This window comes from Antennarius striatus, chromosome 9 (assembly GCF_040054535.1).
Source record: "Antennarius striatus isolate MH-2024 chromosome 9, ASM4005453v1, whole genome shotgun sequence".
NCBI lineage: Eukaryota > Metazoa > Chordata > Actinopteri > Lophiiformes > Antennariidae > Antennarius > Antennarius striatus.
In genome coordinates this window covers 12,790,979-12,815,303 of record NC_090784.1, presented here as the reverse complement: position 1 = coordinate 12,815,303, position 24,325 = coordinate 12,790,979, and the positions used below count along the sequence as shown (strand labels likewise).

Sequence of the window (24,325 nt, the reverse complement as noted above, 5' to 3'; positions counted from 1 at the left end):
GTCTGAATTGTTGTGGTATTCACAACAAGAAAACAGTCTAGACCTCATGCTTTGGTCGTATCAATCTCAGTTCACCACACAAATGAAGAACTGGAGGCAGTCACACTCATGCTGTCTTGAAGAAGTTTAGGTGTGATTCTGCCTTCAAGTTGAATGTTTCTCTTTGGATCACACTAAGACAGGAGGAACACAGGAGGATGGATGCTCCTGGGCCTTCCTGGGGTCGGGTTCCGGTGTTGGCGAGTTTTGTACACAAAGGTGTTTTTGTTAAACAGATTGTCAGGTCACACACGAGTTGAGATACTCACAGTATACGTTCATTGTGGTGTCAATGGGGTGGAAAAGGGTGGGGCTGTTGGCGTTCCATCCCAGCTGCCTCCTGTTGTCAGAGCTCAGAGCGATGAACCTTTGAGAGACGACAGACAAAAGGAGAAAGATGAATGACAGATTGAAATATGCAGGTTTATTCTGGGGCACTAAAAGTGTTGAAGCTTGAAGCAACACTTCACACAAATCTAGTATGTTTACAGACAGTGATGGAAGAAATGCTCAGATAATTCACTAATAGTAACAAAAACTAATTAGAATGAAAATAAAACACTTAAGTGAAACAGAGAAAGAAAAGCATTATCAGTAAATTATCCTAATTAGTAAAGTAGCAACACTTATTATTTCTAGTAAATTTTAATATCTGGCTTTTCAATAATTTTATACAGTATTACATTATTACATTATTAGACCTTATTTTTCAAAAATAAGTATGGTTTAATCCCAAGGTTCCCTGAATGGGTCACAAGATGAATCAGGGTGATGCGTAATGATAAATGTGGTGAAAGAAGAAAAACTGATCATCCGTTTTACACGCTTGTGGAGATTTGCTTGACTTTTTTAGCCTTCTGTGATTGCGGCAGCTGGAGGCATTATGTCTTCGGGTCGCCTCTCTGAACGCTGGTTCATCTGTTTCATTTTAGTAGAAGTGATTGACCTTGAAGGAATTTCATTACATCCAGCGCACATATCCACTTGAACTCAAGGATGAAACAATCAGAGTTTAGTTGTGAAAAGACAACGGTCGAGGTCTTTGTGCGTTAAAAAATGTTTTTGGCCCACTCGACTTCTGATTATTACAGTGGACAAATATGAAACAGGATGAAGAGATGCAGTTCACTTTGAATGAAAAGGTTGAAGGCCAGCTTTTCTCTCACGTGTTCTGCTAAAACAGTTTTCTTACTTTTCATACTGACTTTGAGCGACACTACCCTTAGGTGCCCACCTTATCTGTAATTGCTGTATAGTTACTTCAGCTTCCAGGTTGGGGATATGAGCATAAATTAAAATGTATAGAATCAGTGTCAGCAGCCAAGCTTGTAAACCAATACAAACCTTTTCTGTCCTTTTTGTTTCTTTAGTTGAATGAAGTGCTGATAGACAAAAGAAAAAGATCAGTCTACCAGACATTACATGACTTTGATGATATTACGCTTCCTGTGATTGTCATCGTGCCATTATTCCTCTGTACTCTTCTGCAAAGCCTGCCTGATGTAAGGCAGCATATTCTCACTGTAAAAGATTCAGTGGAATCATCAAAACTATTATTTATTTGTTTTACTGAATTCCTTCAAAGTCTATAGCCTGCAGAGACTTGAGTTAGACCAGTAATAATTAATTGTAGTCCTCTAGAATTTTCTTTAAATCCTATGTAAACAATTGACTACAGAAATTTCAACCTAAGAAGTTCAAGTCTCTGAGATGGAGCTGCTAATTTGATAGTTGAGAGTTTCTGTCTCTCTGTAGTTACCCGTCCGGAAGTGACGCTTACAATCTAATGTACTGTAGGAGGCGATGAGATGAGATGAAGTTATATCTAGATTATCCCACCAGTTTGTAAGAGCAAGCCGATGCGATACCTAAAATGTGACAAGGAGTCACAACCAGATACTTTATAGCTAGTAACAAAACAAAAATGTTGGGAAGCATTGTTTTTGCCTTCAACAATATTTTGCACACCCTCAGGTTATTATATTTGTTTTATTTTCTACAAACTTGAAGATCACATTGTAAAAAAGATGCATGAAGACTGCAGTGGAGTTAAATGTGTAATATTTGCCTCTTGAATGGAGATGGGTGGCATAAAATGAAAATACTCAATTATAGCACAAGAGCCTCAAATTTATACTCAACTGGAATACTTGATTAAATACTGTATAATTAATGACTCTCCATAATTATCTGGTCACTTGTTAAAGCCATGTGATAAAAAGTTAAAACATGTGCTTTGTGATGTGCATGAAAGGATGACTTCTTGCAATGCAGTGCATTTATTCTAAGCCTATTCTATAATCTCACTTTATGTCCTCTATATCAAATTACAATACATTACAATGTCAACTGTAACAGTCATGCATGGAACACTGCTGACTACACCCTGTGTGAATAGTGCTTAAGGCCTGCTGCTCCTCAGCACCAATGTTATTTTAGGATATGACATGAGGTTATTATCTTTGACACAGAGGAGACAAGCAGGATTAAAACAATCCATGGCCCAGAATTAATGTATAGGCACCTGGCAAACTGGTGAGGATTGGATCTGCCACGTTGCTGGAATGTAATTTCTTACATTTGACAGAAACTAATTCAATTGCACAGTGCCAAGTAACCGTGCAGTGCGGCGCAGTACACGGAAAGTCATTGTCCTCACTTAGACAGATGGGGAAAATAACAGTGTGAAAACAAGGGAAAAAAAGAAACTAAGGCAGACTTGGAGAGATAGAGCAGGTTGTTGAGGAGAATGACTCTGGCAGGCGGGCGAACACATACGTTACTTGAGCATGCGTGTTCAGAAGCTTATCCTTTTAGCCAGACACGGTGAAAGACTCCACACCTGTCAGCTCAACTCCATCTGAAAGACACAATGAGGGATGGCGCACACAAAGGGACGGAACTGTGTGTGAACTTGTTCTTGTGAGGCAAACATATAAATGTGATTTTGCTCCATAATGGTAAATAGTAGAATATTATAAACCCGTGTGTGGTGCACAAACAAACCAAATATCCCAAAACGTCTTTCAATATAATCAAATCTGTGTTGACATGTTATTATAAACACAAAAAACTTGTCAAATTCAAACAGAAAAAATATTCTGGGTAAACTCAGGAAAAAAAAACATTTCTACTCCTTCTCTGAGCATTCGCCAATATGATAGGAAGAGGCAACAAAAGTCAAAAACCAAACATAGATACAATTCAGTTAATGAACTATGAACTTACACTCACTATCTCCAATTTTAAAGTCAGTGCAAATTAGAAATTTAAATGCTTGGACTGCTTGTACTTTAAACTCTGTATTTTGAACGCTCTCTAACCAGAAATCTTTATTGAACTTGTATGTTCTCTCCTGCAATGTTTTTGATGTTTATGTATTCAACTTGCGATCTATGGGCATCCACAAATGTGGAATATTAAAAAGGCTGTTGTTGTTTGTTCTAACCTGTCAAGCTGACCATGTCTCTCACATGAAATGCTGCTGAAAAGAAGACTGACCTTTAAAAAAGTAGGATTTCGACGACAGGCGTCGCATCAGCAGCGACACGAGTGACAGTGTATTTCTTCCCTGCCACCCAAAGTGTCGCAATGTTCATCTGGAAGTACGGCTTGGAAAGAGGAACTGAATGAGATAAGCAACACTAGGTTTCATGATAATATATGACATTCTCAATGTCTGTAATTTCCAACAGCAAGGTTTTGTTGTTCTGTTGAGTTAGAGCACAATTTGTGGACAAGGAGTGAATGAAAGAGATAGAATAGAGATGAAACCAATCCAGTGATAATCTATAGTGGCAAACGCCAAACATTTTTCCTCTCAGATCACCCCCCAAGCTAAATAAGCGCTTTCTGGACTGATCAAAGGAGCTTTCACTTCTCCACTGTTCTACTTCACAATCCTTTCATCTGACCATAAATAGGAAATTCCAGAGCAAAAAAAAAAGCATAGAATTGAGCACAGTGGATCAAAATTGTTTGCCAGTAAAATGAGTATTCTGTCTGCAAATAATCATCAAAGATATTTCTGCAATTTTCAACCAAGACTCAATCATGCACACACCAACAAAACATGAATGCTTACGGTGCCAGGTTTCAGCAAGTGAGTGACTCCATAGAATCATGTCGCCTTTCTTGGTTGTTTTTCTTTCAAAGATCAAGTGTAAAAGCGACATGAGTTCAAAGACAGATGGAGACAATCATTTGCAAAGGTTTTACAGGATGGATACATGCATGTGAGGGAGACATGAAGTGCTGGCAGGAACACAGACACGTTTGTTAGTAGATAAAAGTGAGGCAGCAGAGGAAACGGCTGCTGCTGAATATCTGAGATAAATCTGCTGTTAATGTGTGGGTAAAAGGACCTGGACCACAAGCAGCTGAACCAGACTATCATGCAGCTCTCTTCCTTCCCTATGACACCTTGTGATCGATCTGTGACCACTAGGAGGAGCTGTTGTTGTATGCAGAGTCACCCCTTGGCTCTAGTCGGCTATTGAGACAGATGAGATGTGGCTCCAGCTTCAAACTGATTTAAAGGCAGCAATTGAATCTTTGCGGACTGTGATGGGTTACCTAGAGCACTGCAGAAGCCCCTGCTGCAATAATGAGATGCATTTGTTTGTGTGCCCCCTCCCCCCCTTCCCAGAGAAGATGACTGGGCCATGCATCTATTGACAGGACATGCACCCTCAATCTACCCAGGCAAACACGATTCATGTAGGTGCACCACTTGTTGTGCTTCAGGGGTGTAAATCCTAAAATAAAAATAATTATTTATACACAAATGAAGCAGGCAGAAAGGTATCTATTTTTTTCCCTTGCTCTCTCATGCTGGCCAGCCTCACTTATCTCTCATTCAATTAATCATCCTTCTCTTGCACCCCCCCCCCCCCCCCCGACCACTGCAGTCGAACTGCGAAAATGCAAGTGAAAGTGTGTTTCGGCTTGGACTGGGGATTACAGTCTGCCATCTATCACATCTTTTTAAAAAAATAAAGTCAAGATGAACTTACAGGCACATATGCATTAGTGCAAGTGTGACAACAAAGCATACATTCTATTCAATATACTATGCAGGGAATCAGAACCGAATACACAAATTAATTCCTTGTGCCTCTTCATTTTCCATTTTCATGGGAGGTTTTCTTTATTTTTCCCATCTAACTCTATCTCTCCACTCTCTAGCTGAACCTCTCTTGTTTAGATATGTGCATGAGCACACAAATAGACAGGTATGCAAAGGTTCACCACAGCCATTCAGACGGGGAACAGTGAGTTGCGAAATTCAATTCATTAGACAAATACAGACAGCTGGATGGATACGGCAGATAAGAAGCAGATTAACAGACAGACATCAATATGCACAAGCAGCTCTTCCCATACCGTTCTCCTTTATACACATATAGATGCACACTTTCTTTTCCCCTCTTTGCTTTCACAAGAAAAACAGGTGGGGGTATGTTTAGGAAAGATTCTGACATTTAACTTCATGCATGTTCTGTACATACACAACTTGTTCAATGCCACTCCTTTTTCCTATTTGTAACAAGTTTGCAAGTAAGCAAAGTATTTTGTTGTGTACCTATGAAGCGTGCCAATTTTATCTCAATATTTCTTTCAGATTTTAAGCACAAATTTGTTAAAACCTTTGCCAGTGAGAATGGTAACTTTGCCAAGGTAATCCATCCACATGACAGGGGGAGCATGTAAAGAAGCTGATTCAGCAGTATGACTACTGAGCATGCACTAAAAAGCAGCTTTAAATGTGCAGCTTTATCTTGAGAAAGACATTTACGCAGCATTAAACAATGGACCTGATACAATTATCAGGTTGACCACCGTTTGCTTCACAGAGTGCAATGTATTTCCCTCAAATAGAGTTGATCAGATTATTGATTTTGGCAGTCAGACCAAGCCCCTGGTGATGATGAAGAGAATGAAGATGGGCTAACTGAGACATTTTCTGACAGGTTGTGTCTGAAGTGTTGTGCAAACCAACTGTTGTGGATATGGATCTGAAAGCAGATTCTGGATCTATTTTCACTTTTCAACATTATTGTCTAGATCCTTTTTTGATCTACAGTAGGTCAAATTTTTTATCATAAACAATGAAAAATAGGCCACTCAAAATCAAAATATGCAGACATGACAAATTTGTGATATTGCATCACTAGATGACATTGGATCCAGATTTGACTCGCAATCCAGATCTAGCAGGTTAAAGTGCTGATATAATCTACATGAATCGGCATGGAGAGCTAATAGTGAGCAGTAATGTATAGCACTAGTCATTAAAATAGAATTTATGTATCTGTGTGAAACAGAAAGTTATACTGAAACAAAAAAAAAAACGGTTATAGTTGTGTTGATGATTCTCAATCTACTCATGATCGACACATGGTCTTAAATGCTAAAAGTGGCTTTTCATGTTTGTTTTTTTAAATTAATTTGATTCAGAAGCATCGTCATCATTATGGTGACATCATTGTCAGAGTTTTCTACTCTGAGTGCAATGATAAAACAACTGATGGTCTCCTCAGAATGGTGCAAAAAGGACTCCACGTATGGTGCACAATCATGAGCACACACAGTTCTTCTCCCAGAGGCCCTCTGATAAAAATAAAAAAATCGCTGCAGGAAATTGTTCTGACATAACCTGGAAACTACTTTCCAATCATTCAGGTTTTATCTGTGTTAGCGTAGGAAAAGGAATTTTATGATTTGGCAGAACCTTATTTGTTTGCTGCAAAGACCCTGACATTCAAACATCAGTTCGGTGCTGTGATACCGTCATACCGTCCTCTGAAGGGGATAGATCTTGAATGACTGTATAAACTTTTTGTGAAAGAGGTGAAAAAGGTTTTACGTTCTACGTTGCTTGTGTCACCATTAATAAGCTTTTCCATAATTCATAACAGGGAATCATACAATGAAGGCTCATTATATGCTCTCCAGGTACTAACCTCATTAGCTACCTGAAAACCTTACCACAGCCCTGGTTCCTAAAATGTCCTCTCACCTCCAACACTGATAATAAGCTTACACACACACTGACAAACATACATATGCTCTTCACACATACACACACACACACACACACACAGACACACACACACACACACACACACACACACACACGCACACACACGCACACACACGCACACACACACACACACACACACACACACACACACACACACATCTCAGCGAGACCCAACTATAGCAAATGAATGACTAACACGCTCTAAAACTGGAACACATCAAATAAGCGTTTTGAACATTTGCAGGAGGCATCTGTACAGGCATGCAACACAGCAAGGGAGAGAGTTGTTCATTAATAGGATTAAATACTAACGCTAATGGTATAAACCGAGACACAGGATGTGTCAGGTATGTGACGGGCACAGAGCAGGGGGATGATTTAGCCGAGGACAGGGTTTCAGTGGAGGGGGTAGAGGTTGTTATTGTCATGGATTACTCACTGCCACTTGATCTGCCTATTGCAGTAATCCCATATCTAAGCTCTGCAGGAATGCAAAAACACGCAGGAGTTATGTTGCTCCGATGGAAATGTCTTAAAAAACATATTTGAAAGCCGATGGATAGGGCTTATTGACATTTTTCCCTCTTTTGCCACCATTCAATGCCTGTGGTGATCCATCTTGAATTAGCCAGTCATAATAGCACTCCCTCTGACCCAAGAATCCAATTATTTGACCGACAATCTCTGTTTTGTTTTCACAATCCCCTCTTTTCCCCACTGTATCTCATCGTAAAGAGTTTATAGCATTTTGATTTGATGCAAGGGCTGGATGGGATATGGCTACGGTTGACTGGCCAGGGGTGTGGGGCCTTGGGGCGCTGTAGTTCAGTGATGGAGAAGTCTGTGGGGAACTCACGCTCTTCAAAAGGCTGCACAGTTTCCAGTCCCAGTTCAGCACTAACAGCAGATTGAATTCATCCAGTCCTTATACAGCCCCAGATTAGTCACGAATTTTGAATCAGTCCAGTTGGTGGTGTGGAACAAATGACCCTATTAGGATCGGGGCTGCAGAATTTTTTTCAAGTCAGTCCCTTCACTCTACGCCCTTTGCAACAGCTGTAAATGTCCACCTCGAATGCTCAACAATGTTCCCGAGATGCTGAACGAAAGCACCAGCTGAGAAGTGTGGAGAAGATTCAGATCTCCAAACGTCAGATACACAGGTCAGCAGTAGGTTTCAGTCACAGTACATAAAAACTACCAGCAGCCCCTGATGCAACACCAACATTATTCCCACACATTTTGACCTTTCCTATAAAGCCGAAAGGCACTTGTGTTGACTTTGCGTATGTGGGTGCACGAGCAACAGCCTTCTCAGATGTAATAAATGTGGGAGTCAAGCCTTCTGTGGCTGCAGGTGCAGGTCTGCTGTAGGACATGAGACTGCTGCTGTGTAGAACAGCATATAACCAATGAAAGGAGATGTCTGCCGTCTGCACCTCCTTCTATTCCATACTAACAGTAATCTATCCCACTGCCTCACTGATGTCAGAAAAACCTGCTTTCTTCCCAGAGGAGAGTGAGGCCGCTAACATTACCCTAGCAACCCCACCCCCCCACCACCCCACCCCTTTATGGTCACCAAATAGAAAGCCTGAAAGTGAAGGAGAGAAGGAGAAAATGTGCAACGGGGAGAATTGGGAGGGGGGATGCAAGTAAATGAACTCCGTCTGGAGGAGAAAGGTCTTTTTAGAGTCTTTTCCGTCCCATATAAGGGCTTGTTCACATAAGCAATAGGGAACGGAAGAAATATATCAGTTGTTATAAAGCAACAACAGGTGGTCTAATATAGTCACACAATTACATCTATTCCAGCCCATGTCTGAATAGGAACTTTTCAATCACTTCTGTTATAATTTATTCCTGTGCAAGGCAGAGACATGGATCGCCCTGAGGCTGCCAGAAAATCCAAGTTCCACCAATGCTTTATATTGTGCCACTGAAGACATACACCTACTGGAACATGTGGAACTTGCAGACGACAGCGTGCTTGTTGAAGGAATAATTAATGTCTGAGATGTAGAGAAAATGCATCATAATAAACTGCTTGTGCAAGGCTTCAAATGTAATTTGAGCTTGAGGGATTTCATTGGTTCTGCTATAATGAGGACACTTACTGAAAATTTTAGCCCCTAAATTCAAGTATGCACATCTTCAAATGCTACTGTCATTTGTTAAGCAAATTAAAGCTCTTTTTATCAATAGAAATGAATATTTAAGAGCTCCTTGTATGCTGATTACTGGTGAAGAGGCTTTTTGTGATACTGGAATAATAGGGATGTTCACTCTGTCTATTGCATGCATCAATTTGTTACTCTGACAAAAAATAAATGGTTTGGAGCCCCCAATCTCCCTGGTTGACACTCACCATGGGTTTACTCACTTAGCATGTTGACCCATGTTGCGCTGGAAATGATTGCTCGACTGCTCTCGGGCTGACCTGCCTGACATTCATTGGGGGCTTTGTCCTCCATTAAGATTTTTTTAATCTGAAGATGGTACAACCCCAAAAAATAGGGAAAGAGATTCTTTCTGTCTGTGGTACATCATATTTTGATAAGAATGTTTTCTCTAAATACATGTAAATAATTACAAAGAAGAGAGTTTCATTTAATTTCCTTGTTCACACCCCATTGAATATAATACTTGCTGTTCAGAGCTGTTGCTTGTATATCGATAAGTACCTCCTGCAGGCCCTCTTTCTTCTGTGTTGATTTCAAACTGTCTGAATTATGTGCAATTTCAACTCGGGAAATGGGAAATTAACAATAAAAGCAATTTGGACTATGACAGTTTGGCATTCAACACAGTAATATACTCTACAGAGATTTGATTATGAATAGACTATTTTCTTATTTTTGTAAAAGGGAAGCATTGAACATCATTGAGAACCTCCTGCTGTAGGCATTTACTTTGACAATGCAATTTATTGTATATAGTCAAAAGCATGTTGTTTCAGAATAAACTTAACATATTCACAACACTGCCTGAATAAACTATTAATCGATGCCAGTGTTTTTTTCTGTTTGTCTCTCTTGTGATACTCTGGTGTGCCAACAGGCCTTGATTTGTTTGATGCTTTGCCATAACCTGTGGGGATTATATGGTGTTCAGTGTAGGTTGTCCAACTCCTGATATCTGGCTCACAGCCTACTAAGAAGTGCAAAATAGTATCTTGGTCTGACAACCACCCAGGCCTAAAAATGCATGTGTCAAGTAAGCTGGCAAGATAATTAACACCAACCAGAAGCAATTTTCACATCTAAGTTATCATTGAATGCAGACAGAAAGACATATTGAAGTTATTAATCATATTCCTCTTTCCTGAAATTACTCACAAATACTGCAATCAAGTTGCAGAGGGTGTGTATTTATGATAGGAGGATGGCAGATGGCTGGAACTAGATTTGCTAATTTTCCATTACACTGCACTTATTTAGAAAGGGCTTTTACAATTTTGAGATACAGAATATCTTCATAGTCATTATGCATGCAGTGCATAATATATTGTAGCATATTCTCCCCTCTGTAAATCTTCATTTGTATGTAGATACTGGAGTTGGATACAAATATTGTTGTGTAATAGTTTATGTCTGTATGAGTCAGAAAAACTTTTTGAATCATTTAATCAGCCTGGCGAAAAGTGTGGTCCTGCTTATTAGGTTTTTGTTTTAGAAAAGTATTAGGCAGTATCTAAGAGAATACATTTCTCATTTTGTGACGATTCACAGACCTATTTCAGAAACGTTTCAAGGCATCGTAATGTGTGTGAGGCTTCTGCTTTGTATCTGGTACAGAACGTTTCAATTTCAAGTATGTGCTTTAGCACAAATGCTTCATTATTTCCACATTGAGTCAAAAGGGCTATTTACAGCTATATTCACTTTAAACTTTAGTTCCTTTTGGCCATTCACTTACACAAGAATATTTTAGAGGGCAAAGTTTGATCTATTGAAAATGTTTAAAAACAAAAAAAGTTCTCCATTTTCAGTGTAAACCTTTTTTTATCAAAAGGAATATAACAAGAAAGCATCTTCATTGCAAATCTCTGTGGCTCTGGTCAGTATTTTTTATGCTTCCTAGGTCTACAAAGATTCATTTAGATTGACAACAACTATATTTGGGGCAGCACCGTGGTGCAGTGGGTAGCGCTGTCACAGCACAGCGAGGCGGTTCCGGGTTCGAGTCCCTCTCTGTGTGGAGTTTGCATGTTCTCCCCGTGTCTGCGGGTTCTCCGGCTTCCTCCCACCTCCAAAAACATGCGCTTCAGGTTAATTGGCCCATCCCAAATTTACCGTAGATATGAGTGTGTGGGTGCGTGTTTGTCTGCGTCTCTGTGTGGCTCCGCGGTGATCTGGCGTTGTGGAGTTTCTCCCGCTTCATGCCCTAAACCAGCTGGGATAGGCTCCAGTTCCCCGTGACCTGCGACAGCGGACAAAGCGGTTTAGACGTTGGATGGATGGATGGATGGATGGACAACTACGTTTGCAGATACTGAGTTTTTGAAAGAAAGAAAAAGGATTAAAAGGTAAACATTCAAAGTGCTTATCACATGCATTTATGAAAATGATGCAATAAATGAAGCATATGTGGTGTCATTTGACCATGAGAGTACTGTGCTTTGCCTGACTGACTGGCTGCATGCCAAATACAAAAATTAGAATGCAGCATGTGGGCCAGTCATTCAAATAAATTCTCACTTACTGATTTTGTGCATCATACAAGCTGTTTTAGCTTTTTTTTCTGTCTGCCTTTCTTCACACTAGGATTTACTAAATCAATATATGTGGAATCCTCCAAATTATTGATAAATTTTCACACATTTTTAGGTCAGCCTCAGCTTGATGACACCAAGTGTGCTACTGCTCCAGTAAGTGTGTATTAAAGTCATAGCCAGCTTTCTTTGCTAGTAAGAGTGTGTGATTTCAGTCCTTGTTTTTAGCATAAATAATCATCACTGATTGTGACAATCAGTGAAAACATGTGGAGTATCAACTGCAGTCAAGTGTCATTAGGAATGATTTTGCTCTATCTCAGCAGTGTAAACTGATTGCCTACATCACTCTGCAGTTTCTTTTCTTGTTAAAGTGTACCCTCACTGAGTATTTTATTCATGAGTGTTTTGCAGCTTGTGGATGTTAATTCAGTTTCCATATGTTCATGTGCAGCCCACTTTCTTTATTACATAAATTTAAAAACTATTTTTTGTAACACTGTACCTCCATGTAGCATCTGCAATTTGGTATTTGGTCACTTATCTGAGAATGTTTTTGGTGTAATGCAATCTTTAAGCATTAACAATCGTGGAAACTGTGTGGTTCGGCATCTATGCATCTCTCAGTGTTTATGTGTCAGTGGCTATCTCCCACACGGAGCAACAGTGAAGTGTGGCTTGTTGAGTTGCTGGCTGATCAGGAACAGATGCTCGTCTCTTGCTAGGGATTGCCTTATAATTGGCTATTACTTTTTATAGACTGTGTTGCATATTCTGCAACACACTTTATTCCCTGCCACATTTTACTGATTTGCTGACACGCTGTTGGTTTATTTATTTATTTATCTATTTTTTTGGACTTTACAAGTAAGTGACAGTGAGGGGGATTTGTGAGAGGATGTTAACAATCACATCACCTCTGCAGCCCCAGATGCTCTCTGGAGAGAGAGCTGGTGTCCCATAAGGTTCCTGTGTTACTTTATTACAACGCTTTGAAGGCATAGCAACAACATAATCTTATTAACTTTAAGAGTAGCCATCATAAAGCTGGACTGTTCATGTTTCCTGACCTGACAGAAGCTCCAGTTTTAAAGCCATTTGACATGTATGTTACAAGAAATTCGGTATGTATGTTGGATAAATGCGCTGAAAGTGTTTATTTTTTATGATACATCATATTTTTATTTTTCTTTCACATCTTTTCCTAGCCTACATAATGTTACACATCATTTCCTGTGCAGCACCGGTTTTACTCATTCTGTTTTAAATTTTCAACAGATTTTTTTTCATTCATCAAAAACACATGAGCTTCATTTATATGAATTTTATGTCACATTCTGGTGTCTTTAGGGAAGCTTTTATCAAACAAGTTGTTTCTGTTTTTGGATGGGTCCCTCAAAGCCCAATAGGCCTTAGCCCTTTTTGCGTATCCCTGTTTACCTCTCTTGGGGTTTCCAATCATGCTATAATGTGGAAAGCTGGGCAGGCTTCTCTGAGGTCCCAGGAGGAGGCCATTTTTTACCCACTACACAGTCCCTGAGGCCCGAAGCACCTCACACCTCGAAACAGCTGTGGCTCCCACCCTCACAGTGAGGTTTCTGGGCTCAGACCTGAAGGCCTGCTGGGCATGTGTGTCTGGTACATGAAAGGAAGAGGAGGAAAGGAGTTGGAGCAGTATGGTAGAGTAGGCAATGGATGGGGTTTAATGTAAAGGGGTGGAGAAGAACAAAGGCTGAGTATGTCTGACGGCTGTTATGGAGGAAATAAAAGGGGGACAGGGAGCATGACACAAACATACGCCACAGGGATGCGGTCTTGTGGTCTTTTGTCTTAGTAGGCCCCCCACTATGTCTGGCTACATTATTCATCCTGGCATTTTTTATTGACGGGAACCTGCAGAGATACGGTCCTGAAAATGAGTCAATAAAGTAATTACAGTGAATTAAATACTCTCTTGATCATGTAGATATGGTATTGGGAGGAGGAAAATAGCACGGCTCTCAGAGATTTTGTTCACCCATGGTTTTTTGTCAATGTCACTGTCCCACCAATTAATTCCTACTGGGAAGAGTAATGATTATCAGCTTAATCCCCTTGTTTGCCATAGGTGGGATTGTCCATCCTTCAACCAGGCTCTGACTTTCTGTGGTGCAGTGCACCGAGGTGGGGAAGGTAACCTTATTACAGACTATCCACAAGTTGTCGACAGTTGGACTAGGATTCTATAATTATTACACATTAAGTTTTATGAATAATTATAGTTCAGGTTGTAGCTGATTGTGACAGCATACTCCAAATATTGCCAAACAATGCCTCATGCAGAAGTCATCCTGATTCTGCCCGGGTGTTTGAATCTTGACCTTCATTGAAGTAATGACCAAGTTGTTTGTGAAGTGCATGCTCTGTTACATCTGACAACATGAGTGAGAAGAAGAGCTCACAGATCAAGGCTGAACGAGTCACCTCACGTCAAATATGAAGGGCAAATTGGCCATTACAGAGGATGCATACAAACAGCCAACAGCACATTAGCATACAGTTTACATAAATGAATACGTGAAAGTGATCTGCAACAACTGCAGAGAAAGTTATATTACATCAGAAATCCTAATACTATGTCAAAATGTACTAATTAGACTTAGTGATAGCTTTTGATTACACAATTTTCCTTATGTTTATTCAGCTGACTCATCTTTATGTACAACCAATAGCTTGCATTTCTAAATTTCATTTATCACCCAGACACATTTCTTGTGTCCAGCTTGCTCTAAAATATGCCTAAAGTTTCAAAATATAGGTGATTTCTTATTCCCAGTGTGACCTACTATTTACTAGACTCTTGATGTAGCTAATACATATAGCAATATTGCTCAGATAGTCATGAAGCTACTGAGACTGTGACTTTTCTTGACAATAGGTTATAGTGTCGTATTGTAAAAAGAAAAAACCCACAATATAGTCAACCTCCAAATACTGCTGGCTGTATTTCTAAATCCAAACCTGGCTTTTTGAATATGTTAATATACAGTATACAGTATATCAGTCGTCAAGCTAATTCCAGCTGTTGTATCATTGGTTGTTCCCGTTAAGTGTTAAGTATCCATGCAAAGGTGCTTAAAATTGATTCAGATTTGACTTGCCATCGCATATGCGTAAACAAATAATGTAAATGAATGCTCAAATCCTGGGTCCTGGACCAGCTTTACGTAAAAATGTTACTGGCATCCATCATTATTTGTTGTGTATAACACCTGTGGTTTCAAAAGATTCCCATTCCTTAATCATGATGAATATGCCAGGACACACACACACACACACACACACACACACACACACACACACACACACACACACACACACACACACACACACACACACACACACACACACACACACACACACACACACACACACACAAACACAAACGTATATTCTTGCACGTATGCACACATAAAAGAACGGACAAACTTACACAGTACAATATCAAGCTTTGAGCACAAGGGCAAGAAAGGACCAGTCAGGAATCAGGGTACAGGCTGTGTAGCAAAATCCCTGAGATGACCCAGCACAGTAGGTGTCAGGATTTGCAGTTGCTCCTTCTCTCTCTCCTCTTCTGTGTTACACCCGGGGCGCAACTACCTCGGCGTGGCCACTCCTGGCAGCAAAGCAGCACACCTGTCTTCCATTTCCAATCTGCAGACCTTCATGAGGACCAACTTCCCAATATTTATCAGCAGTTCATTTGTACTGCTAGTCAGTATCAGCACCATGGCTGTCATTACTAAACCCTTGACTTTTGCTAACTGTTTTCTTCATGTTACCAGTTCCGGTCTGCTGCCTGTTGCCTGATCACTTTCCAGCCCACCTGTCTGCCTCTACTACCTACTTCCTGTTGACTCACCTGCTCAGCCTGGTAACCTGGTCTACCATCTTGCAGTATTCCTTGTTAAATAATTTTCTTTTTTTCCCCCCCTACCATGCTTCGCGTTTGGGTCTTACAGTAAACCAGTAGGTGGGTGTAAGAAGCCAACTGCATGGAAATGCTCAGTACGTATATATATATACCGAGAACCCCTGGAAATTCCCCGATGAAGCAATATCAGACTTAATTCCAAACATGAAAACAAATGTACTGGTACGTAGTCAAAAATTAACGTGGTGACATAATGACTTTGTGTTGGTAAATCATTGATTGCGCTGGGCGAGCATTGCAAAGTTGTAGATGAATGTTAGCAGGCTAACTGGAGAAAGAGAGCTAATTAATCATGAGATTGGGAAAGGAGCTAACGCTAAAGGAAAAGGCACCTGTCAAAAGAGCAAGTAGAAAAGAAATTTAGAGAAGTGATAGTTCTGTTAGCTGACCACATGAACAGAACTGTATGTAGTTACTAAAAGATTTGTCAGATGCCCGAGGAGCATTTTGGATACTACATTGATTGTTCCATTCCAAACAGAAACCGTAGCTGGATGAACTATTCCTGTTAGCCAGCTAGTTTCACTCAGAAATTGTTGCCGTTTTTGTATCGTTCCTGCTGTTTGGACTTGCTGCTCAAAAACATGAAAATTGTTGGAACAGTTATGACACTGTAGAATTGTTAACTGGGAAGTCCATGTATAGTTCGTGATGGGCAGACGAAGCATTGAAGCTTTTCATCCCAAAAGCTTCATGAGGCTTCATTTGCTCTACTACGACATCTACTGGATGATAAAATATTAGTTGGCATGAGATTGAAGTGTGTGGCATTTTGCAGACAGCCTGTGAATGAACATGTCAGCAAAATAAGGAAGAATGCAAGACATGTATATTTTAGAGATGGCAGTAAACTGTGTGTGTGAGTGTGTGTGTGTGTGTGTGTGTGTGTGTGTGTGTGTGTGTGTGTGTGTGTGTGTGTGTGTGTGTGTGTGTGTGTGTGTGTGTGTGTGTGTGTAAAATCAAATCTATTCATTATTTCTGTAGAGAAATTACTTTTGTTTAACTGCAAATGCTTGCAGACGTAGGCAGTATACACACACACACACACTGGCAGTATGAAAAATGATCATTTGGAAATGATGAAAATACAGTAAACATGTAGAGTGAAGGGAGGGTGGTTGGGCATGTGCTTTTGTAACGTTGAGGTATAGCCAGTGATTATGTTTAGGTCATATCTGATATACACATATACATATTTGATATATGTACACACACACACACATTTATATATATATATAATTTATATATATATATATATATATATATAATTTATATATATATATATATATATATATATATATATATATATATATATATATATATATATATATATATATATATATATATATATATATATATTAGCCAGTGATTATGTTTAGGTCATATCTGATACACACATATACATATTTGATATATGTACACACACACACACACACACACACACATTTATATATATATATATATCTTCCTTATATATATATATATATATATATATATATATATATATATATATATATGGGAGAGAGTTGTCAGAGGACTTTGGAATACGTTTTTATATATATAAGGAAGATATATATATATATATATATATATATATATATATATATATATATATATATATATATATATATATATAAGGAAGATATATATATATATATAAATGTGTGTGTGTGTGTGTGTGTGTGTACATATATCAAATATGTATATATATATATATATATATATATATATATATATATAATAGAGAGAGAGTTGTCAGAGGACTTTGGATTACGTTTAAAGGTAGGTGAACTGGAAGTCATTGTGGTAATCACCATGGAAACTGGTAAGGAAACACTGCTCACACAAGACCAAGAAGCAGAAGTGGACTTATGGTGATACCGTAGGTTCACATAATATCAAGCAGCAGAAGTGGACCTATGGTGATACCATATTTTATATATTTTTTATCATGGAATACTCAGTGCCACATATGAATATAAGAGCGATGCCTTTGAGCTAAAGCAGGTTAAACTACAACTCCACTCAAAAAGTTACAATAGTTTCAATATTAAATAACTTTTTCTGTCATTGTGGAGACTATTCAGCTTTACTGATCACCATGAAAAAGCAATAGTTAAATTCCATTATTAAATCAGTTAATTACGTTCCTGTCTACATGTGGCCATGTTGGTATGAAAATTAATCCCCTAGAAAAATTTGATGAAGGTGTCAATGGTCATATTACTAGCTGATCTTTTCCATAATCTGGACTAACATTTTATTTGTTCATAAACTCAGAAAACCCTGGTATCCTGTTATCCTAACTGACAGTCTCCAAAAATAGGATTAAGTGGTAAGCATGATATTGACTTGCTTTATATTTACAGTACATACATCACTATGAACAGGTATGGCTTCATTGAGGCAAGGGTTTAGTCAAGTCAAGGTTCATGCTACTCAGCAGAATGGCCTGAACACAGATGGGACTTGAAAAGGCCACAGTTACAATGTTGACGTTACCAGTATGAGAGCTCCATGGTGACATTTGATTCTATTAACCCCGGTGAAAAAGACAAAGGGTAAAGCTGAAGGAAACACAATCCATGCTGGCAAGAAGTCCAATTCAACATTGATACCTGACCTTCAATAGTCCTGCAACAACCATGAAAAGAAACGAAATGAACTATACAGTCGCATGAACTCCATGTCCCATGAAAGGTGAATATGTAGTGAACAATTGCTGCTTTGAGATGCATTTATAACGTGTGCAGCAGTTCAGATTAAAGAGCAAACAAATTGAAATGTATCTTTTTCATGCTTACTCAAAAGGGAATAGTAATTAGAAATTTGTGATTAGTTTGGTATGAAGGCTCTGAGGATGCTTTCAGCATTCCCTGCAGCTTTTCTTAACACAAAAATTGTGTTGATAGCTGATAAAGCAAGGACCAGAGCAGACACGACTTCTTAGAAGCCTTGAAAAGGGCAAATAAACAATGCCTTCAACAAAAAGGTTTTAAAAAGAAAAAAACAAAAAAATCACTGAAAGTTGATTTTCAAATAGTTATTAAATGAATGACAACCAACGACACATAAAAACATTCAAACCTATGCCTTAAAAAGTGCAGAACGATGTTGAAACTACCTGGTATGAAAAAAATGATAATACTGTAATCTCTTACATGAAATGTGTAGGTTCCACTCAAGAAAGCAAAATTTGGCCTTATTCCCTTAAGGTTCATCTACACTTTTAATGCTGGTTGTATTTTTATGGTGGCTTGATGGTCGAACCAGTGGTTACTGGGAGTTTTTTATAACTAAAACTACTTTCTAACATTTGTCAAATCTTGTATTTGCCTGGAACTGTAATATCATCACAGTCTTACTAATATACAGGATAGCTTCACATTGCAAATGGCAGCTTAGCAAGCTCATAAATTGCTGTTTACTCATGATGTTTTGTTTGATAAATGGTAAACTTTCCACATTAGTGCCATCGCCATTTAACAGAGGTGTATTTGAATTTGGATCCTAATTTGCCACCAGAGAATATCAGGGTGACCCAATCTGAGGATCCTGCTGTGCTATTATTGCAAATGGATCCTAGAGACCATTTTAAATTACGTTTGTCAGCTAGTCTGTATCATTGCAGCCAATACCGGTCTTTTTACCATGGAGGGAACCTCTGTGGATTTTAAGTCAGCTTGTAATCACTTCAATTTATCTGCTGCAGGAGTGGAACAAATAATAGTGATTTTCTTAATTGAAAATGAAATATTTTCTCATCTGAATAGACAAAATGAACTGAAGGAAACGGCCCTTTGGTGCATCTTCCCTCAGTCGATTAGTTGCACTCCAACAGGCTTTGATAAGAATTAGTTCACACTCAATTATTTTTTCACTCCTAAAACATTTGTGTATTTCAGAGCCCCTGTATACTTTTTGAACACACAATGGTAATTATTTCCAGGAAATTTTTCTGAGGTTAAAAGTGCTTTCTCGATCTATCTCAATTGTGCCTCATGTAGGTAAACACAATAATTGTATCCTGCGTAATGTTGACACTTTTTTCTCATAGGTTCTGGGATTTATTGAGTTTAGTCTTTCAAACAGGGGTTGTTTTCTGCCAGAAATAGGTCGAACCAACACAGAGAGGTGGCTGTTGGTCTCATGAGCCACCATTGAGACTCAGACAAAAACCTAGCCGACCTTCCCACACATTCGTTACATAGCAAAACAACAACCTTCATTAGTTTAAAGAAAAACACAGCCAGCCAAAAGAATGTTGATTTGGAAGTGCTTATTGTCCTTGCATGAAAAACTGAAGATGCATATCTAGAATAACTATGATGTGTCATTAAACACTTTCTCAAACTGAAAATTAATAGCAAGCCTACAGGCAGTTTAATTTGTCTTCACATACAAGAAAGATCCAGATTGTACCACATCAGCTTTCAATGGTTTTCAGACCTTGTTCTTCATGAGTTTCTTACAAATGCAAATTAGAATGTCTGATTTGAAACTTGATTCTCTTTCAGAGCCAGGTTTTCTATTCTCCTCAAGGGCATTAGAGGTTGCTGAACAATTTAGTGTGACCCTGACAGGTAGATTTTTTTTTTAAATGGCACCTTTCATAACATTGTCAAACGACTCAATGCACTCAATCCTAAACCAATTTAATGTAAAACCACTAGGAATCATTTAATCTGCAGAAAATTAAGTTTCAACGTTAGTCCGGGCATTAATTTCAGATGTGGTTGTTCATCTTAATACCAACTGAATTCACCAATCTCACCATCTGCCAATTATTGTAGCTTATAGAAGCTGAGTGAGCCATTACTTCTTTAACACTGCAAGATAGAATGCTGAAAGCAGGTTTCTAAAACATGCAGATTAGTTTATCAGCAATAACCTAATCGCATCCGAATCAATAATTGTTCATTAAAGCATCACCAATCTATAAGCCATTTGATTAAGACCCCACTGTGATCGCTACACATTGACAGCACAGATCCCAAACGGTTTCTTCCATTGGTTCAGCATCTTGATATTGCCCAGTGCAAATCCCAGGGGGCACTCAGGTGACCCACCATCTCTGTTTGGTTGCTTGTACACTGAACCCTTCCACTCAAAGTTTACTTGATTACTCTGACTTCACAAACAACTATTTTCATCAGGAAAAAGTTAGCAACTGTAGAAGGCAAAACCTTCTATCACCCTCCAACAACTAAAGTGCATCTGCCTGCCAACGGTGCACAGAGAGAAATAAAAGTAAGGCGAGGCAGACAGAGAAGGGGTACCTCTCTTGAAAAAAGTGAGGACTCTTTGAATAGGAGTGTGGATTTGAATGAGAGAAAAAGAGCTCTGCTTACCTGTTGAGTGACACTGAGGCTCAGGAGCGTCTTTTTGTCTTCCTGATCTACAGATGGCTCTCTGAACACAAGTGAGCAATGGAGATGTCAAAGAATGCCAATGGGACCCCCTTTTCTCTCACTCCTTAGACTAAGACAGAAGAAAACAGATAAAGATGGAGAGAGAGGCAGCAGCAGAGACTGGAGAATGAAGGAAGGTGCGCACATGAAAAGCGGTGCTGGTGGTGGTTACAAAGGGGTCAACAGAATAAAGAAATACATTTCAAAAACAATAACAATGTCATGGCTTCCCAAGAAGGAATTTTTAATATTTGTAATGCCAGGCAGTTTCACAGTAATCACCTAGCAAGTCACTGGACCTCTTCTTTCAGTTTCAACAGAATTAATTAACTACAAAAGCTTAATAAATTTTCAGTGAGCGGAAGAAAACTGGAGACACATACAGTAGCTGTAGTTTGTTTCAATTCCTCCTTCCTGGGGAGCACTCATGGATCCTGTTATTTAGCATTTTACAGTACTGAGGTGGAAGGAACAGCACAGCCCTAAAAGATAGAGATTCAACATGGATGTCTTCTGAGCTCCTAGTTTGTAACGTTTACGCTCATACATAATGAATAGAGTAGCGAGTATCCACATAAATGTATATCCAATACTGAATACTCCAGGGGTGATCCGCTCTGCTGCAGAGATGGACTCACAGACTAGCAAAGTATTCCCTTTCAGCTCCAAAACGTTTTTTTTTTATTTTTTTTCTGAATATGACTTTACCACCACCCCCTCCCTTTTGTCAATTATATACTTCCAGCTGAATGGCGGCTGGAGAATACTACCATTTGCTCACTGAAACATACTGTAACCTCTCTAGCAAGACAACTCAAAGGTCATGTTTATTTTCCACGTGTATGTATTTTTCATTTGATGCGCTGATACTTCACACTTTCCACACAATATGCTACACACAGGCAATTTTCTCAGAATAATAAAAAAGCAGTTATACTGCTATATCTGTTGTTCTGCCATGGATCAGCCATGTGCTAATGATAGACGAGTCAGTGTCTGTGGGAACAGGGCTAACAAACTCCTACCTTTCTACATCAGGCAATAAACAAAGAATAATAAAGACATTCACCATTATGGTGACACAAAGTCAAGGACTATAAGCTTCTGTTGTGCATGAGCACAGTTGTGTGTGTGGTGGGTGGATGTCCTTTGCCAATCTGTGTACAGTAGGTATTGTGAGTGGGTGTGTGTGGTCCAGATGTTAGCAGCCAGGTTGTGCAGTCAGGGCCGACCCCACAGACAGTCATTAAGCCCAGCAGCCCAAGGCTGGAAGGTTAATTCCCCTGCCTGAAGGGGTATGTAGTAGGTGGGGGTTAGGAGGAAAGGAGGAAGGGAGGGTGGAGGATGAGGGAGAAAGGCGGCAGTGGGAGATGGTGGGGGGGAGCAATGGTAGGCGAGGGGGCTGTGAAGCTCAGCACTCAGTTCACACAAACAGCACTGTCAGCAAGAGTGGAGCCGCGCCACTGCCAGACGAAGGAAGAGGAGGGAGAGAGTCGGGTCTGACAGAGAGGTGATGAGGGAGGGAGGGATAGAGGGAGGGAAGGGGGGAGATGGACAGAGAGCCTGAAGATGAATGGTAAAGGGTGAAATGTGGGGGAGAGGAGGGAAATACAGTAAGAGGGTAAAAAGAATTCATGTCAGGAGGTTGGAAAGGTAGAGGCTGAGATGAAGGGGACATGAACGAGAAAGGTAATGGTGCGAGAGAAACAGATGGTGGAAGGAGACAGAGAGGTACTGTAAAATGGGCTGTGGAGTGATGAATAGAAGACGAGGGAGGATCACGGGAGGGGGAGATCGGGGGAAGGAAGGCCGACATGGGGAGCTGTTTTGAAAACCAACAGGAAGTCCACTGACTGACCACTGCAGCAAGGAATGTGAGAAGGAAGATTAATCAAAGAAAGTAGAGCACTAATAATGGAAAGCAACACAATATGTGGAAGAGGGAGAGACACATCCAGGAGATGATTCAGAAAGGTGATGCAGGAGACTGGATGGGATATTTTTGTTTGCTTGAGTTCCTTTTCATGTCTTTGGGTGTGTGCACAGAAGGTGCACAGTGTCAGGGACAGCATTAAATTGTTTAGACGGCCATGAGGAGTGTAACAGCTCATTTGGTATTACTTCTAAAATAAAGGAAATATTCTCAATCACAGAAGGGAGTCAGACGATAATAGTCTAGAAAGCCAGAGACTTTCAATGACTGATATCCGCATGGGGTAAAGGATTGAACTAGTCCAGCACCCACAGTTCTAAAGAGGCAGTTAATTTAATGGAGAAGAGGGGATCTTGAACCCTTCTGAGGACTCCAACAAAGGCCAGTAAAATTGCCTTTGTGCATTGAGCTGAAGAATATTATATCCACACTCCATGCCACAGCATTAACTACAGCCATCTGACCTGATGATCTGACTAGAGCCCTGGTTTTTGTAGCAGGCCACGCTACAGCTGCCATATCAGTGCTGTTTCTGTGGTCTAAATCTGTAGACAAGGTCAACATGTTTTTTTATCCCCAGCCAATCTGGATCTCAGTCGACCACATGTGACACAGATTTAATAGGCATCCACATTATAGGGAGCAAGCGTCACCAAAAAACTAAAGTCACAGCTATAAGGATCACTAAATTAATATTAGCAACATGAGATAAGAGGAACTTTAACATTTAACACTCTCCAAACATGCTTAAATGTCTCATTCCTCCTTAATCTGCTATAATGATAGTTTCTGAATAGGGACATGAGCCTTGTCCCAGTGCTGAAAATTTTGTAAGAAGGGATCCTCAAATTGCCAAGTCTAGCATGTGCAAAGTATGTAGAAGGCCACGCATTGGGATTAGAACAGATTTGGAAAAACTCAATTAAACACACTGACACACTCATTGCATTTTGGCATCAACATCCAGTTCAGACTCAACTGTGTGTGAGTGTGTGTGTATTAGTTTCAGGATGGATAGGGAGGCTTGAGGCAACCAGCTGTGGTGTCCAGATTGGGGAGGGATTATTTCACAAATCTCCAAAATTTACCTCAGCTGCCTAACAAGCTTCCACATAACCATGTTAATTCGCTGAGATTGTGACTTTGATTCTGGTATTAATAGCAAGCAAACACTGTGAATCATTCAAATGAGAGTGTGTTGATGTGTTGA

The 24,325-nt window shown here is 39.6% G+C and overlaps 1 protein-coding gene across 1 annotated transcript in view; it reads right to left on the bottom strand.

The window, feature by feature from the left end:
• The window catches only part of nphs1 (NPHS1 adhesion molecule, nephrin), a 31,226-nt gene extending 17,560 nt beyond the window's left edge, over positions 1-13,666 (bottom strand). The window contains 6 exon segments of the mRNA XM_068323644.1: positions 309-406; positions 2,818-2,905; positions 3,548-3,664; positions 9,468-9,586; positions 13,235-13,433; positions 13,597-13,666. Coding sequence (XP_068179745.1) covers positions 309-406; positions 2,818-2,905; positions 3,548-3,664; positions 9,468-9,586; positions 13,235-13,433; positions 13,597-13,666 — 691 coding nt within the window.
• Positions 13,667-24,325: the final 10,659 nt, after the last annotated feature.